Source organism: Canis lupus, chromosome 21, assembly GCF_011100685.1.
Source record: "Canis lupus familiaris isolate Mischka breed German Shepherd chromosome 21, alternate assembly UU_Cfam_GSD_1.0, whole genome shotgun sequence".
NCBI classification, from domain to species: domain Eukaryota; kingdom Metazoa; phylum Chordata; class Mammalia; order Carnivora; family Canidae; genus Canis; species Canis lupus.
In genome coordinates this window covers 46,975,675-46,993,605 of record NC_049242.1, presented here as the reverse complement: position 1 = coordinate 46,993,605, position 17,931 = coordinate 46,975,675, and the positions used below count along the sequence as shown (strand labels likewise).

Here is a 17,931-nt window from a genome sequence, read left to right as displayed (position 1 = left end):
TAAAAGTATATTTAGAATGTGTAAGCCCAACCAATAAATCAACATGAAAGAATGGATACTCTAGTTGATGGTGAGTGTTTGTGGAGTCCAGAGCCCCATCCTCTACATGCTCCTCGGCAGCCCTGGCACTTGCGTCTGCTAAAGGACTAGGAAAGCAGATACAACTGCCGAATGCAGCAGGATGCTCAAGAAAATCTCTGATTTAAGTCCAACTGCTTAAGGCCCAAGAGGTTAGAAACTAATACTAAATGAAATAAAAGTGGCCTGCGTGAAGCCGGCAAATGTCAAAGGTAGATTCCAAAGACACATACATGCCATGTGAATTGTGTCTATTACATAGAGCAGAATTCCAAAATTCTTCAAGAAATGCCATGTCTATTCTGCTTAAAGTCAGAGCCACAGGCCCAGAGATAAATCTCTTAGAAAAAGAAGCAGGGAAAAAATAAATAGCTCAGAAGCAAAACAAAACAAAAAACCCAAACTAAAACATTCTACGTGTTTTCTCTTCCTAAGACTACATCTTAGGATTCTCTGTTACTGCACTGGGATATATGCTCCCTTCTGCTTCCTTTTTCTTCCCTTGCTGCTTCCAGTTCTGAATTAATTCAGTCAACAAATATTTGAGGACCTTCTAGGAAGCAGCTAGTTCTGAGCACTTGAAGCTCATTTGCAAATAAAAATTCAAAAATCTATGACACCATGGAAGTCTACAAAAACAAAACGAAAAAAATAAATAAATAAAATGAAAGATTTCTGGGACAGGCCAAAGAGAGATTGAAGATACTCTCAGAGTGACATTTCCAAAATGTCCTTAGCTCTTGACACACAGAAGCAAGTACTATTTTTCATGTCAATATTTGTTTTTTTCAATTAGTTTATGTAGGAGGATATACATTGTAGTCTTGGTAACAAATCTTTATTGAGGAAAAATAGGCCATCTTTCAGTAAATTTTATTCTTCATCATTGACCATTAATATTATGTAACATGATCCAACAAATGGTTTGGGGAAAATTAAGACTTGTACACATGACTAAGAAAATGACCCCTAAGTAAACAAGGCTATGTTTTCAGAATTCCCTAGGTTGGGCCGGCTCACCTTACTCTATGGCATCAGTAATAATTTCAGCCTCTGCTGTAATTAGTGCTACTTACAGTACCTGAGCTATAAATATAAGATTCCATTAGAGCAAAGTTCACAAATAGTGTTTTAATCCAACTATCCACATTGTAATCTAAAACGGTAAATATCTGCTTCTCATGTAACTGCCTTCGGTTTGTAATCCAGTATGTTTTATGAAACAGAACTGTGTCTGAAGAAGCATTAGAATGCTAAATATCTGCTTGAAGAATTAAAAAAGAAAAGAGTTAGCCATCTAGTATATTCAGTATTCAGAGATTTAAGATCACACAGAAAACCACAACCAGGTGAATTACCGAATCAGTCCCTTTTCTTCTGAGCACGTTGAGATTGAACAGACAGTCAGCATTCAGTTGGGTCTTGTGAGTTTTAGGCCCTCATCCAATTTACATAGTTAATGCATATAAAAGGAAAAAAAAGCCCAAAACAAATTCCTAACTTAGAATGGATATATAGCATCGATTAGTATTTTTAAATAACTAGAGAAATATGTTTTTGTTAGTTTCATTAGTACTTATATTAAAACAAGTTTATTCCATTGCAAAGTATGTTTGTTTCTCAATAGGAGTCAATTTATATTCTTCAAATCTTAAGTAATCTTTTACTGCTTACCATTACGGGCACGTAGTAGAATTATACTACCCCAATTTAAGATTTAGGTTAATATTTTCTTCCATGTGAGGGTAGCTAGGCTATGAATGTTAACTTCTCAAAAACAACATCAATTTATGGAGCTGTTAATTAAAAGAAATACTGAGAGACAGCATCTCTTTTATGGACAAATCTTGCACATGTAAGTAAAACATTTTAAACCTTTTGGATTCTATTTTAAAGCAATTAAAGGATCGAGAAAAAAACACATTCACTAAAGTCACATAACACACTAAGAAAAAAGAAATTATGTGCTTGACTATTAAAAGGAGCTTCCGTAACATTTCTTAAAAATATCTATAAAGCACCTCTGCTACAATTCTTTTTTTTTTTTTGAAACAAATAATGCAATTATTATACCACAGTAAACTGCAGGATGCATAATGCTATCTATTGTTAAATGAAAATCTATACATTACACTCATGTAAAGCCCACTTGATCATGCCAGTAATTAAGAGAAACACGTTGATTATTGTCACATACTAGAGATTTAGGGCACAGGAAGAATAATTTACAAATGAAACTGTCCAAATTTGATCACATCCTTCAACATCTTATAAAAATTTTCAGAAAATATCAGCTCAATTCTCTTTTCATTCGTTCCGAAGGTGCCTCAAAACATATAAGGTAAAAATAGTGATTAACGTTCCATAGGGTCCATAGAGTCTAGGAGGGAAGTTGGAGCACACGGTGTGTGTGGGAAAGTGAACCTAAAGTGAAAGTAAATTAGCAGCTTTCCTTTCATAATCATTGGAGGTGGTTGGGCTTTCTGGGTACAGTGGGGAAATGATAAGCCATCAAACTTGGAAGCTAGCAATATTCCATCTAATAGAATCAAATGAGTATTAGAGCTGAGGAATCGGGAGGAAATTTGGACCTTCAGTTTTTTGTTCTATCCTGGGCACTTCATTGGAAAACTCAAAGGATCATCTAGAAAATAAATTCTCTTTTTTTTCTTGGGTAGCTTGCAATCTAAAAAAAAATACTGATAAATGGCATGAATTACTCCACAAGTATAACTGCTACATGATTATATCAATAATACTTACACTATTTATGATAGTTTGCCATTTCTCCAAATCACTAAATTTCTTGGAATATGTCATTGTGATCACAGGCATGCCATTATAGATCAGAATTTAAGTTCACCTATTGATTACAGATTTCCTTCCTTCCTTCCTTCCTTCCTTCCTTCCTTCCTTCCTTCCTTCCTTCCTTCCTTCCTTCCTTCCTTCTTCCTTTTTTTTTCCTTTCCTCCCTCCCTCTCTACCTTTCTTTCTTAAATTAACAATATATTCTAAGACGACCCGCCAGGATACTGTGCTCCAAATATATTAATTGTAGCTTGGCAGAGCCATTCTGTAAAATCAATCATTTTATATGTTTTGTGCATTTGCAAAACGGATCTAGCCAGCAGAAGAGTGCAGACAACCTGACTGGATCATTTAACCCATTAATTTGAGTCTTTAAGTTTGATGCTATACCAGTTCTATCAATCAGATAACTATTCGGATATCAATTCCTGTTGCCTGTGAGCTACATTCAGATTATTCAGGAGTGCATGTATTTGATTAGTGGTATGTAGAGACCCAATTTCAAAGATGATCATGGCTGTTGACTTGTTGTTTTCAAAATATACAAATCTGGGTTTTATTGGTTCTACATGGCTATTTTTGCATTCATTAAATCCTTATTTTAAAATGTGTATTATCTGCTTGCATATTTGTGTTTTGTAACCCCCTTGTCATCCCACATTCCACTACCCAATTTCACTCAAAAAAAAATCTTGCCAAGCATTTTAAGGATCTCAATTCCTAACGTGGAGTAATTCCAGCAGACAACTATACAGATGTGTCTATAGAATGCCAAAAAAAAATCTTGTCAATTGTGTCAGAAATTTAGTCATTCATCCAGATAATTTGTCTATATCATGTCAAACATGTTTAGTGAATTCTGTTAACTGGCTAAAAATCTCACAGAATTGCCTTGACATTATTTAGACATGGTTCAAAATATTAGGAAGAACAGCAATAAACACCCTCAAGGAAACAGCATATTCGGGTTGACGCAGATTCCAAACTTAAAGTGACTCCCATTGGCCAATGCAGACCAAAATCTTGGTGATATGGCTGCAATTTGGATTCTAAGAATGCCAAGGATCCACAACATTTTACCATCCTCCAGTTGATTTCAGAACTAGATCATATAAGTACTAGATACCCAATGAACCAGAAGAATTAAATGTCATTCAGTGCATTTGAGTTAAAACTGACCAATTTATACTGGGCAATTTACTGATGACAATGACTATTTATGACGGTGGATATCCATTTTAATTAGGTTATTGCTTAAGGATCATAATTGGCCTGGAATCTTTTGGAAAATTTGTAGACTACTTTATATAAAGTACAGAAAATTGTGAAAAAGTTGCATGCTTTAAAAACTTAGTATTTCCATCAAGCCTGTGGCTGAAAAAGAGTATGAAGACAATCGTAAATGAATGCTTTTAACACAGTTTCTTGATATTTACAGTATTTTTTCTTCTCTAGTCGCCCTCCCATCAAAGCTGGTCAATTGTTTTTCTGGAGTCTTCTTCACCTCACATTCAGTACAAGGAGGCATTTGCAATTTCTGTGAAGCAATACAGAAAAGACAATGAGGATAGTTAAAATAAATATATGTTTAAGGTAAAAATTAAAATCCTAACAGAACAGGAATATAAACTTTTGAAGCTCAACAAATATAGTAAATGCATGCTAGGCCAAAATAAAATAAGTGTAAATATGTTAATACTTCTATTTCAAGGAAGTACATAAAATATTGTTTACAAACAGCACAATACTTTAAAAATTATTTCGAGAAGACTTTGGCTAAACCATTCAACTCTGATTAACCCAACCCAAAAGTTAGGAAATGTGGTAAGTGAGATGAATCCTAAGAATTGCTATGATATAATATTTTTGGTCCAATATAGAACAGTTCAGAAAGAAGTTCGAAATTAAGTTCTTGAAATGTGCTTGTCATTTGTTTCTGTTGCGGATATGTATTTCTTTCTACCCCCTCTGCTTCCCCAAATCGTTTATCTTTTTTGTTTTCTAAGGAATAGATGCATGTTTTTTGTTGCCCGTATATTTTTGTTTTGTTTCTTGGTTGTGTGGTGTAGGGGGCGGGGTGTACATCCCCCACCCTTGTTCTTCTGACTACCTCAGATGATTAAACCAGAAACTTAGTGGCAGGCACAAGTGGTCATGGAAAGGTCCAGAAGCACTAGGTGGAGGACGTATCTCGTATTAGTCAATACAACATTCCTGCTTCAGCTAGAGAAAAATCATTGGACCCAAAGGATTCAAGTTCTTTCTGACAAAATCAAAACAAACAAACAAATAAAATACCTTTGGGGTAGTCGCTGGCTCTATAGTGACACTGCTTGATTGATTGTCTTTCGGCTTCATTAAGCAGGTCCTGCCCTCTTGTAAAAGCTGCAAATGAAAATAGATGAATGTAGTTAAATTCTATGAAAGAGGGCATAGAAAAATTCCCTCAATTCTTCCTACTGGGAAACTTCTTTCGCTTTGATGCAAGCCGAAAGGGCAACAACATAGGGACAAAACTGCCTCATCACAACCGTGGCCCGAGCCCAAGGAGAGACCAAGCACTGACAGGTGGTGTGGGGACCTTAGGGGTACTGATGGCCATCAGCTACTACGACAAAATTCCATTCAAATGGAAAGTTTTTCCTTTGTAAAAACAGTTGAACTGAAGTAAAGAATTATAAAACTACTGTTATTTGTGATGAATCTGGACTCTAAAACTTGAATATGTCCGTGGTCTGTATGCCTACAGGAACATCAATATTGCCAACTTGAAGCGAGTGAAACAACATAATCATCAATCTGTCTAGCAAAAGCTCCTCAGGACCTTGAACAAAGTATTATATTTTGAAAAATAAAATCTTATATTTTACTAACCAGGAATTCTCATCTTATTTATTAGCCTCACCAGTTTTGAAGAATTGCTGGCAGTGTATTCCAATTGGGCTTCATTTTTATTCGTATCTATTTTTTATTATTTATTTTTTTATTTTATTTTATTGTATTGTATTGTATTGTATTGTATTGTATTGTATTGTATTGTATTGTATTGTATTGTATTTTATGTTATGGGGGTGGCTTCATTTTTATTTTAACCAAGATTAAAATATTGACCTTCCCTTCCTTCCCCTTCACCCATGCTCTCTGCTTCTCTCCTTCCCTCCCCCTTCCCTTCTCTGCTTCTCTTCTCTTCCTCCTTTCCATACTATCTCTTATTCTTCCTTCCTCTCTCTTTTTCTGCCTCTTTATTTTAAGCACATTTTCAAAGTAACTACAATAACTCTTCCTTGTAAGAATATGCTTCTTGTTTTTGCGGGGGGTGTGTCCTTTCCATGTGTACAACAGAGCCTAGAAGTTTAAGAGCGCATGGCCACTGGGTAGCTCTGAACTTGAACAAGTCAGTTTGTTTCCTTGGGACCTGACAACGGGGAGGAGACCTACGTGTCCTTCAAACTCTAACGTCCTACAAATTCTACAAATAGATGACAGCTTAAGAGGCTGTACAGGAGACTTAACCTACTCCAGTTCAGATTTTAGAGCAAAGTTATTTTCATATGCTCCCTGTTTCTGCACTATACTGCTCTTAACTGAATACACACGGTGATCCTTTACCACTCCATGTCTATCTGTATGCCACCTCACCTTCATAAAAGTCTCTCTCCACTGTGACATCCTACAACCAGCTACTCATTCCCTCCCTAGAATGTCATTTCCACCAGTAGAGAGACTCAGTCACGTTTGCCTGCTCTAAGGGTACAGAGCATATAGAAGTTGTATCACTTCACATTGTGTTTATCTGTATAAGCATGTCTAGCTCCCCAATATATTGCAATTTCCTTGAAGACAGAGGTTACATTTATCAGCTGTACATCCCAGCATGATGCCAGCACACAACAAGTGGTCAATATGAAATCTCTGAATAAGTAATAATGAATAAAACAAACATTGGCTATGAAAATATTTTAGTCCTTCAGAATTTTAATAAATGCCTGATTTTTTTTTCATACGATCAAACGTAGGTCTAGTTGATTGAGACTCCAAAATGGTTACACATAGCCCCTTCTTCTATATAAGCCTACATTATAGGAGCAAAGTAAGGTAACAACTATAATGATGGAAATCAGTAGTCAAAACCTTGACTCCTCATTCCAAAGAATTTTAGGCAGAGGCACAGAGGAATCGTGTATGTTAAGAAATGTGTTTGTTTTTATGTTGTATGGGCTTGAATTAGACCTGAGATCTAAAATTTTCCTATTATTATTATTATTATTATTATTATATTTTGTTATGGTAATACACCTGGCTTGTGTTTTTTCTCATTCTTGCATTCAGCCTTTGAAAAATTAAATAGTTGTATAAAACCAGGCTAAAAAACCATGATCAATGCAGAAAGTATTCTGCAAAGTCTAACCTTTCCCAAAATATATTTTAGGATAATGGAGTTTCTAGGTCATACACATTTGGGAGAAAAGTTTATTTGAATATGAAACACTTGTATTTAAAGTCTTTCTTCTCAAGCTTTTAACATATAATTTCTTAAAGTTCTGGTCTTGGATGACCTGTTCATATAATTATATAAGGTTATTGTTAAAACACTATACTCCAGGGTGATAATTCAGTCCTATGACCATGGGGCTTGCATTTTTAATCAGCACTCCAACAATTCCAGTGCACACTAAAATTTGAAATCCATTTCTTCATAATGCACAAACGCATTATAAATCACCTAGAAGGACATATAACAATTTTTTTTTTCAAATCTATTTGACCTCAAAAACCTGTCTTGTGTGGTGTTCCACTTGAGGTCATTCTCATGAGGAAGATACTATAGGATTTGCAGTGGAGTTTTTTCTTTCATTAATGCAAGCACAGCCGACTATTTCAGACAAGCCTTTGATCATCTGAACAATGAAAACTTATTAAACTTCAACATTAAAGAAAATATTATGTGGCTGAAAGATAGCTCGAACCTTTTTTTGATACTTTGATCTTATAATGAACACTACCTTTAAATTTATTTTTTTTTCTGTGCCTCACGGGCATTGTAGAAATTTCATGAGATGGAAGTTCATAAAATTCTTAGTGTTTCTCAGAGAAGCAATAGATATAAGAGCAACATAATTATAACTTGCAGGTATCATGCCTTAATAACCATCTTTTCAACTTTGTAGCCATTGATAAATCGGGCATTCATTCGGTGAGAACATAAAGGGGAAATTTCTTTAACAGAGTCCTCTCGCATTTATCGCCAACATCACCCAGGCTGTCAAAAATTACAGACAACTGTATTTAAGGAAGATAAAAGACAAAAACAGAGAAAGGACACATTTCTAATATTGTAGTATAAACGTAATTTTCCCTAACGTTTAAAATGCTTTGGAGTAAAATAGACTTTAGTTTGAGTTTTACGTCTGATGTTTATTCATTGGTGATCTTGATAAAATAATTTGATGGTTATTTATCTCTGGGCCTCAGAGATACAGTGCATAGAAACCGTAACACTTAACAGTTCATTGGCTGTAAAATAGAGCTACTTCACAGAATTATTTTGAGGACAAAATGAGAAAACAAACATATGCAGTATAAATACTTAACAAATAATAAACACTCTCTCCTTTCTCCTTCTACTACTTTTCATGTTAGTATTAGCATTGTTGATGATTACAAGCCAAAAATTAGGATGAGCTGACACTGACATTATACATACGAAGTCTGGGGCAGAACCAACAGTCATGTAATGAGGAAGAAGGAAAGGGGGGAGAAAAGGAAATGAAAACCTAAGTGCTGATTTGAAGGGTTGCAAAACCACTAAGGACTAATACTTTTAATTTGACACTATAGATAAAAAAATAATAATAAAATTAACATAATGTTCTTTTGTTGGAAGGAAAATAGATGAGAGGAATGCCCAAGTGACTCAGTCAGTTAAGTGTCTGACTCTTGGTTTCAACTTGGGTCGTGATTTCATGAGTCATGAGACAGAGCCCTGCGGTGGGCTCCACGCTCAGTGGGGAGTCTGCTTGAAAGATCTCTGCTTCTCCTCTTCCACCCCTCCCATGTGGGCGTGTGTGCACGTGTACGCGCACGCACACACACACACTCTCTCTCTCCCTCTCTCTAATAATTTTTTTAAAGATGAGAAAATAGAAGTTTCAAGGTTACGCAGAATGATATTGATGGATTTAAAGATTTATCCAATTAAACATAGTCATGAGAATATAACTGGCCAACTCCTTAATTTTACTCTTGTAAAACCATGAGCAGGACCTAGTTAAGACTTGCCAGACTCCTGACTGGTGGAAAATAAGAGATAAATAGTATTTATTAAAGCCCTTCACTCCATGATAATTTATAACTGGAAGCTAATACAGATATTAAGGGCAGGAGACTTATATGTCATATCGTGTGAGCCTAAAGGATCTTACTTTTGTGTTGCTTTACCTTTGTTTTGATAACTTAACCATAGTTGATGTTTTGGTTCCATACTTTGTGAAGGTAAATGGTGGTTAAACTGTAAATAAAAACCTTTTTTGGGGTGTTAATTTAAAAAATAATTGTGTGAACACAATATACAGATGCCTTTTTAAATGTGACAATAACACATAATCTTTTTTTCCCAATTCTTTCTCCCAGTGTCTTTGTTACTATTAATAGTGCTGGCTTTTTCATGGTCTTAAAATTCTGTTTAATAGCCCTCCTCCCTTGACGTTTTATTATCTACTCTCTTGTCCCCTTCATCTCAACCCCTCATATTTACACATGACGAGATCAACAGTTATACAATGTTTTCAAGGCCATAAAAGTATTGTGGCTGTAATTTGGGTTCATTCCAAGATTCCATGTACTTTTTTCCTCACAAGATTATTTAACCTTATAATGTCTTATTGTCATGTTAGATTTTACAGTTTCAGCTAATGACACAATTTTTAACAACAAAATACTTCCTCTTCCTCGGGTACTTTTGAAACATTCAACAAAGACAACTTAGTAAATAGTAGGTACCTATGGGGGCCTGATGAATCAGTGAGATGTATTATCCAGAAAAGAAGAAAATATGACTCTTGGTTACTTAGGGTGACTGGGGATTTCTTCATGAAGGAAGTGACAAAGAAATTCATCCCTGTGTAATGGGTAGAGTTGTCTGCGGCAGAGTCAGGAGGAGGAAGAAGTTACACTATTCATGAAGTTGGAGAACACATCAAAGGTCATAGTGCTGAGGTCAGCCAAGACGGTTACTACTGAGCGCTAACTAGAAAAGGAATAGTTCATGGGATACCTTCTAGGCCACATAGTGATATGTATACTTAACTTTGCAATTATGAAGAGACAGGTATAGTATAAATATCCTGCAAAAATACGCCTACTTGTCTGAGGAAGTTTACAAGTTAATGCTTTCCTTATGTGGGAATCTAAAGAGATTCATTAGTGGGGCTTGACAGTGATCAGTCTGTACAACACCTGCCTAAAAATGCAGTCCCTTGTTCAGGGTGTGATCTCCTGGGTCATGAGACTGAGCCCCACTGTTGGGCTCTGCACTCAGCAGGGAGTTTGCTTGAAGATTCTCTCCCTCTGCTGCTCCCTGCACTCACTCACGCACTCACTCTCAAATAAATATTAAGAAAATAAATAAATCTTAAACAAACAAACCAAACAAAAAGACCCGCCATCCCTCAGCAGAACCTTTTTCCTTATAGTGTAACTTTTGGAATCCATGCCATTTTTATAAGCCCTTGTCTCTCCCTTGCACTATTCTGGAGATCATCAGGACTTGTCAGGGCAGCTTCCTTTTCCTTCTCTCGTCAGGCTGACAAGAAGCTGAAACTCGGCTACATTTTTCAGAAATTGTGTTTAAATACTCAAATATCTGGAGTTGGGAGTTTCAGAACTTATTTCATGAGTCGATTGCTAAGTTAAATTATGCAACTGAAAGAACAATAACCAAAAAAAAGATTCTTTATTCAAATGATTTGCATTCAATCTGTGCTGGAAACTTATACACTACATATGATCAAGGCATGTTTAACTTTTCATCACAATTCAACTCAAGAGACAGTAAATCTTGAGACTCTTCCCTTATAGGCATTGGTCAGAATCTAAGAAAAGCAACAACAAGGACAACAATACTTAATACAATTTAACTGCTACATATAGACTCAAGAGCGATCATTGCCTGAGGATTATGCTATCTTGGCTTGCAAAAGCAAAACTTGCAGGTGACAGTAGCTGACAGTCTTTCCATGGGTGAGCCTGTAAACCATTTTTTATTAAAATTATTCAATATGTTAGACTGTAATCCTTCTCTGTCTTTCAGAGATCATGGGGTTTATTCCCTTATTTCTTTCCTTGATTATTGAACTAAACTATTCAACTCTCTCTAACCTTGCTTTCTCCAATCTATCTGCCACTCAGTCTCCAGAAATATCTTCCTAACGTCTATTTCGTCAGGCTAACTCATTGCCCCCCAAAATCCATCACATCAAAACAAATTAGAAAAACATCACCCCATACACAAATGTGTGATTTCCCATTGCCTATAAAGTACAGAAGGCTGGGGAGACGGATGGGATAAGGGAGTTGGAGACTGTTTTCTTAAACAGGTGAGAAGTGATATAGGAGCATGGCCTTCGGACTCACCTTGATGAACTACAGCAAAGTCTCAGAAGACAAATGACTGGGTCTTAAGCGAATGAGTCTCTGCTGTCACCTACTCAGGCTCATACATTTTCTTTTTATTACTGTTGTTAAGTGCACACACATATACAGAACTTTTTGTCACACTGATTTTGCTTTTTTTATTTTTTTTGGACTCATTCCCCAATACCACCTAGAATAATGATCAATTAATTTCCATTCTTTTCATTCTTTCTGGGACAAGCTGAAATGGAACGGTCAATTTAGGAAGAAGTGAAAAATGCTACTTTATACAAGAGATTTTATGACTAAACAGAATAAGATAGTGGTTAAATTTGTAGGCTAAGAAGTCTGTCTTAACCAGTGTTCAAGTCTTTAAACCTACTGCTTAGTAGCTTTGTGGTCTTTGATAAGTTATCCATGTTTTCTTAATCTAAATTTCCATTTTTGTGAAGTGTAGAACTATATTATTTTATAAACGTTTGTAAGGATTACCTAGGAGAATGATTTAAATCACTTAGCTCAGTGCCTCTTACTATAAGATCTCAATATATCGTAGTAGCAATTATGAACCTAACAGTGAATTTGTCAACCATCCGGAACAGAGCACCTGATACGTATGAGGTACTCCGTAAGTCATACCTATTGTTATATCGTAGTAGACTCCCTGATACTATGTCTTCATCAAATAATTGTTTATATAAATGATATATGTGGCTCACACAGCTTGGAAGGAAAAGTAGTTCTACACGAACTTTTTCAGAGGCATTAATACAATGCCATTCTCATGTCATTGCAGGAAAATGATACGACCCAATTACACCAATAATTTACAAATAATCATTACAATAGTAAGCTATTTTTTTCTGTCAAATGAGGAAACAAGGAAAAATGATACATTTCCTGTTGTTGGCTCCAGCCTGATAAAATAGGCTTCTCTCTTTCTTGCTCTATTTCTCTTTTACCATGCTGGTGTAGAAATAAATCAATATGGATATTTTGGAAAATAAGTTAATCAGATAGGTACAGTGGTCTTAAATATGTTCATGATTCAGCATTTCACTTGGGATAGTCTCTCTCTGAAGAAAATAATCCACATTTAAAGAAAAAAGAAAGAAGGGGAACCTTTTCACACAGAAATCTGAATTTGGGATTTGTATAACAGTAAAAGAGAAAACAAAATAATGGTTGAATATAAGTAAGCTCATTAAATAACGATAAAATAAGATGAAATATTGTTGTAGTCATGAAGACATTTGTAGGATTCTTATTAATATGAAAAACACCTATGCTAAAGACATGTAATAAATACAAAATTATACAGTTAAAATCACAGCGATGCATAAGAAGTGCGTGTAAAACATACAGAAATAAATGCACCAAACTTGACACTGACAAATGTCGAAGCACAGCAATTAAGTTGGGGAGAACAAAACAGACAATTTTGTTGTGCTTTCCTATTTTTGATGATTTCAAAATAACACAGAACACATATCTGCCTGCCTGCCTGCCTTTCCATCTCTGAAACTGTTCATCTCTTCACCTGTTGTTCCACTCCTGTCCTCCCTCCTGTCCTCCGTCTTTTTCACCCACTTTCCCCTCCCCACTCTTTGTTCTGTTTCTTTTCTTTCTCCTTTTTCTTCTTCCTTGGGGGACATGGCTGTTCTGATGCTTTTCAATGAGCTACAACCACCTATAGAAGAACTGTTTATCCGTATAGTTTCCCTATAGAAAAAATATATATGTTCATTTAAAAAATGTGATTTTAAGTTGAAACAGTGCCTGGACACTTAAGCTCTCCCTTCTTTATCAATTTGAGTCTCAAGTTTTCTCTAACAAACGGAAAAGTTCAGATGTCATTTTTTCTCATGCACATGTGATTTAAAAAATGTAATTTTGCTTGTGGAAGAATGGATACAGATGCAACTAGCTTTGGTGAATAATTGATTAATTATGCAAGTTAACTATTTTCTATCTTAAGACACACACACAAAAAATGTTTAAGTAGTAATCTTGAAAATTTCACAAAATTGTGCAATCTGGCTAGCACTGGCCTTCAAAACATTCCATCTCAGGTAAAATTTAACCTGATTAGTAATATACATATATCCAAAAATTCCAGTTGTAAAATATGAAGACTGATGAGGAAAACACGCATGAATCCAGCTGCTTCGCTATGCTGCTCACCTACTCAGTTATACAGGAGACCTAGGGAAGAGCACAGCTGGGTCTGCAAATTATGAAATGAGATAAGCCATGAATACAATTTTCTTAAAGTGATTACACTTATCTCGCACATACACACCACCACCACCAGAATAACCAGTTTGTTCCTGTGCTTTTGAGCAACGAACAGCTAGCTATCTGACAAAATGTCATATTATGGCCAGAAAGCAGGCAAAGTAACTACAAAACTATGTAGTTGAGACAAGCCCAGCTAATTATTTATCTTGGTACATGGAAAACAACACAACATGGTGGGAAAACTGTGATGCTGAGACGTCCTAATAATTATCAGGACCCCTACCCCCCACCTTTTTTTTTAAATAGAGTGAGTGTAAGTGGAAGGGGCAGAGGGAGAGACAGAATCCTAAGCCGGCTCCACACTGAGCAGAGAGCCTGACACGGGGCTTGATCGCACAACCCTGAGATCATGACCTGAGCTGAAATCGAGTTAGAGGCCCAAGTGACTAAGCCACTCAGGTGCCCTAAGGACCTTCGTTTTAATGTGGAGATACCAGGCTTTGGAGCTGTGTGTAAATGAATTTGAGTCCCAACTCCATCTCCCACATCTGTGATAATGGGGGTAAGTTAATGAACACTGAGTTTCCTGGATGTTGGTATTTTATAAAAGAATAAAGTTAAACACCAAATAAACATCAGGATTGTCAGCTTCAAATTTCAAAATTAGAACAAATAAAGCCACAAACAAACACACCCCTAAGTTTCAACAGTGTTTCAGAAAAGAAAGAACATTTTAATACTAAAAATATATCCAAAAGTCAAAGGAAATTTTCCTCTTGAGGAGCAGAGGGAAAGAGAGAGAGAGGTAAGAGACACAGAGAGATTGATTGATTCATGGAAAATCCACTGAAATTTTGTTATCTGACTCCTTATTCAATGTCCATTTTCTACACCTTTGAACTGTTGAACATTTCATCACAGACTAGCACTTTCCAGTGGAATGAGGTTTGGAAAATTGCAACTTAACCTCGCTTTTTCCTCATTTATAAATGTGGATGACAATGGTGACATTCAACAGTGACGTCAATGTGAAATGAGATAAAACAGGTGACCTGCTAGGTGAATGGAGTGAGGAGTTAGGCCCCCGCAGGTTGGAGTTCCTTTAGCCCTTACTGGCTGTATGGACTTGGAAACGTTACTTCATCTTCCTGAGGTTCTGATGACTTATCTGTAAAGTAGGCAAAGTATTACCTACCTGAGGGGGTTCTTGGACGAGTTGGATTAAATTAAAACTATATAATGGTTCCTAATGGCGTATCTCGAGTAGGTACTCAGGTAAGTCTAATTTCTGTCCTTCCTTTCCTATCCTCAGCTTCTACTTCCTTCAATCAAAATGTCTCTCTTTTGTCAACAAATATTTGGATCCTATGAGAATGGAAACGCTGACACTCGGTCATTTTAATATCACATCCCTGGAATCAACACATTGACCCTGGTCATTAGGGAATGTTGATATTGCCAAAGGATTTGTTGCTGACACCCCTCGCCCAGAGCCTATGGTTCTTTCTGTCTCATCCTGTCTCATCCTTTTCTGTTTATGATTTAACAGGGCAAGAAAAAAAAAAAAAAAACTTATTAACCTACCGCTCATTAATCCTAAATAGCCTTAAACTTGGATGTCTTTACTTTTTGTTTTGTTTTGTTTTTCCCCTCCTCAATGCAAAATCATCAGATCAGTCTAACTAATTTAACTTAGGGATTTAGCTGTCTCAAGAGATTTTCATTATGATACAGGCACATCTTTGGCTCCAAAGCAAATATCCTATTCAGAAATTATGAGAATAAAGTCATATTTAGAATGACCTTTTTAAAAGGACATATCTAAGAGTTTAGCTAAATATCCATACGAATTGCTGCTTCAGCATCCATTTTGTGTGGCTAAGAGGTCTGCTGGGGCTTGGAAATGACACTAGCCTCTCTAGGAGTGCATGTCCTAGACGACACTCAGGAGAGTCACAAGAAAATGTAAATTCCTGGGGATCCCAGGTGGCTCAGTGGTTGAGCGCCCGCCTTCCGCCCAGGGTGTGATCCTGGAGACCCGGGATCGAGCCCCATGTTGAGCTCCCTGCATGGAGCCTGCTTCTCCCTCTGCCTGTGTCTCTGCCTCTCTCTCTCTCTCTCATGAATACATAAATAAAATATTTTAAAGAAAAAAAAAGAAAATGTAAATTCCCTTTTTTATTTTAAAAAAAAAATTATTTATGTATTCACGAGAGACACACAGAAAGAGGCAGAGACACAGGCAGAGGGAGAAGCAGGCTCCCTGTGGGGAGCCCGATGTGGGACTCGATCCCAGGACCCTTGGGTCATGCCTTGGACAGAAGGCAGGTGCTCAACCACTGAGCCCCCCAGGTGCCCCGAAGGAGTAAATTCCTGGTATGACTTCCCCAGCGCCCCGGGGATAAACAGCCTCTCTTGTCTCTACCACCCCACCCCCACTTCTCCTTTCTGTTTCTTAGATAAGACTCTCCTTCCTCCCTATTCTTGGATCTTACTAACATTCCTGCTCTTTTTGCTTCAAATTGATCAGTCAGACCTAGACAAGGACCCCAATGCACTCTACCCACCAACCTTAAAAAAAAATGTGTCTCAGGTCCTGCTGCTCCCTCTCTGCCTGTCTCCTGCGTTGACCTCCCTCCATGTGCTCCACTGACCTATGCATTGTATTTCCTTCAAAATTTGTGACTAATGAAGTTCTTTATTTCACTTTCCCTTGCCTCGCGATCTTCCTTGAACCTTAGCTCACCATTTGGTACCCCAGGGCTCGACTTAGCAAACGTTAATTTAACAAAAATCCCATGAGCTCTAGGACTTAATTACCAGTCATTGGAAAGACTATAAAAGGAAAATGGCTTCCTTGGCATTCTTGTTTACTTTAAATTACACCCTATTCCTTCTCTGAGAAATAATGAATAATACTTTAAGAATTAAAGCAAATGGAGTGATTTATCAGAAATTCGTTCAAGTCTTTGAGCTTACATCTCGAATCCTGCTGATCACTATAATTTTGTTATTGGTATTAAACATTTGGTGCTCCTTCACAAGAGAGATCAGTTATATCTCTTATGATCTTTCTCTAAAACACTAAAAGAACTCAAAATGATTAATGCAAATATATAACTGGGCAACCTGAAATTCTACCAAGAAAAAATAACTCTGGCGAGTACAGAAGTCCAGTTGATTCTCCATATTGAAATAAAATACAGAACAGGTTGGAAGCTAAAAAGAAGAAGGATTTTTAAAATATTCTAGAGAAGGAAAAATGGAATTAAGTCTCGGTTACTTAAAAATATGAATACATTTTGGCTAAGTTTTTCTGGGCTGCCACCTTTCTGTACCAAATAAATTTGTCATATTTATTACCGAATGGTATTTTGGCAGTGTGTTTAGTACTCCGTGTGAAATAGTTGAACTTTTGAAAACCACAGCCTTGTCTCATTTCACAATGTTGTATGTTTTGGAGAAATTTTAATAAGCATCTGCTAAATGAACATTTTGCTTGGTCCTGAAGGAAATACCAATATTTTTATAGATTCTGTCCTCAAATTGTTTATTATCTAATGAGTACTCTGTACAAATAATCAACTTGCAAGCTCGACTGTAATACAGGATGAAATATATGTATGAACCAAGCCCTACGGGCGCCAAGAGGAGAAAACCATTCTGTGTTTTCAGGGAAGACAGGAGGAGTCAAAGAATTGTTAACCAAATCAAGCTCTGTATGCACAGCACTGTTTGGCCAATGTCCTTATAATAAATATCAGCGTGTTTTTGGGGTTATTTTTATTTACCACGTGAATAAATTAACCATTGTTATTATGGTTTCTATACAACTTCTGATGAGAAGTGCCACTTAGGTTCACTTAGGTTCACAACTTTAAATTGATGCTCTAATAGGGCAACCTGGAGATTTATATCTGCTGTGCAATGCAGAAAACTGTTCTGAAGATCTTATGAAACAATCTACCATTCTGCATTCTCTGCAGGCACGTCTGTTCCTTCTTGAAGGAACCACCATAGCACAATAACAATGCCTTGTGCAAAGCCAGCCTCCTCAGATGTCTGATAAAATGTAGCTCAGAATGATAATATTGTGTGGCCTCCAAGCCCAATTACAGTAGGGCATGACTCGCCCAGAAAATTTTGTCAGTCCAGCACCCGCCAACAACTCAT

The 17,931-nt window shown here is 36.6% G+C and overlaps 1 protein-coding gene across 1 annotated transcript in view; it reads right to left on the bottom strand.

The window, feature by feature from the left end:
- Positions 1-902: 902 nt before the first annotated feature.
- Positions 903-17,931, bottom strand: part of LUZP2 (leucine zipper protein 2) — a 551,161-nt gene continuing 534,132 nt past the window's right edge. Inside the window, exons 11-12 of the mRNA XM_038568129.1 lie at positions 5,185-5,271; positions 903-4,423 (exon numbers count right to left, since the gene is read on the bottom strand). Of these exons, the coding sequence (XP_038424057.1) occupies positions 4,319-4,423; positions 5,185-5,271 (192 nt within the window). The 3' untranslated portion in view covers positions 903-4,318. The remainder of the gene's footprint in view (positions 4,424-5,184; positions 5,272-17,931) is intronic.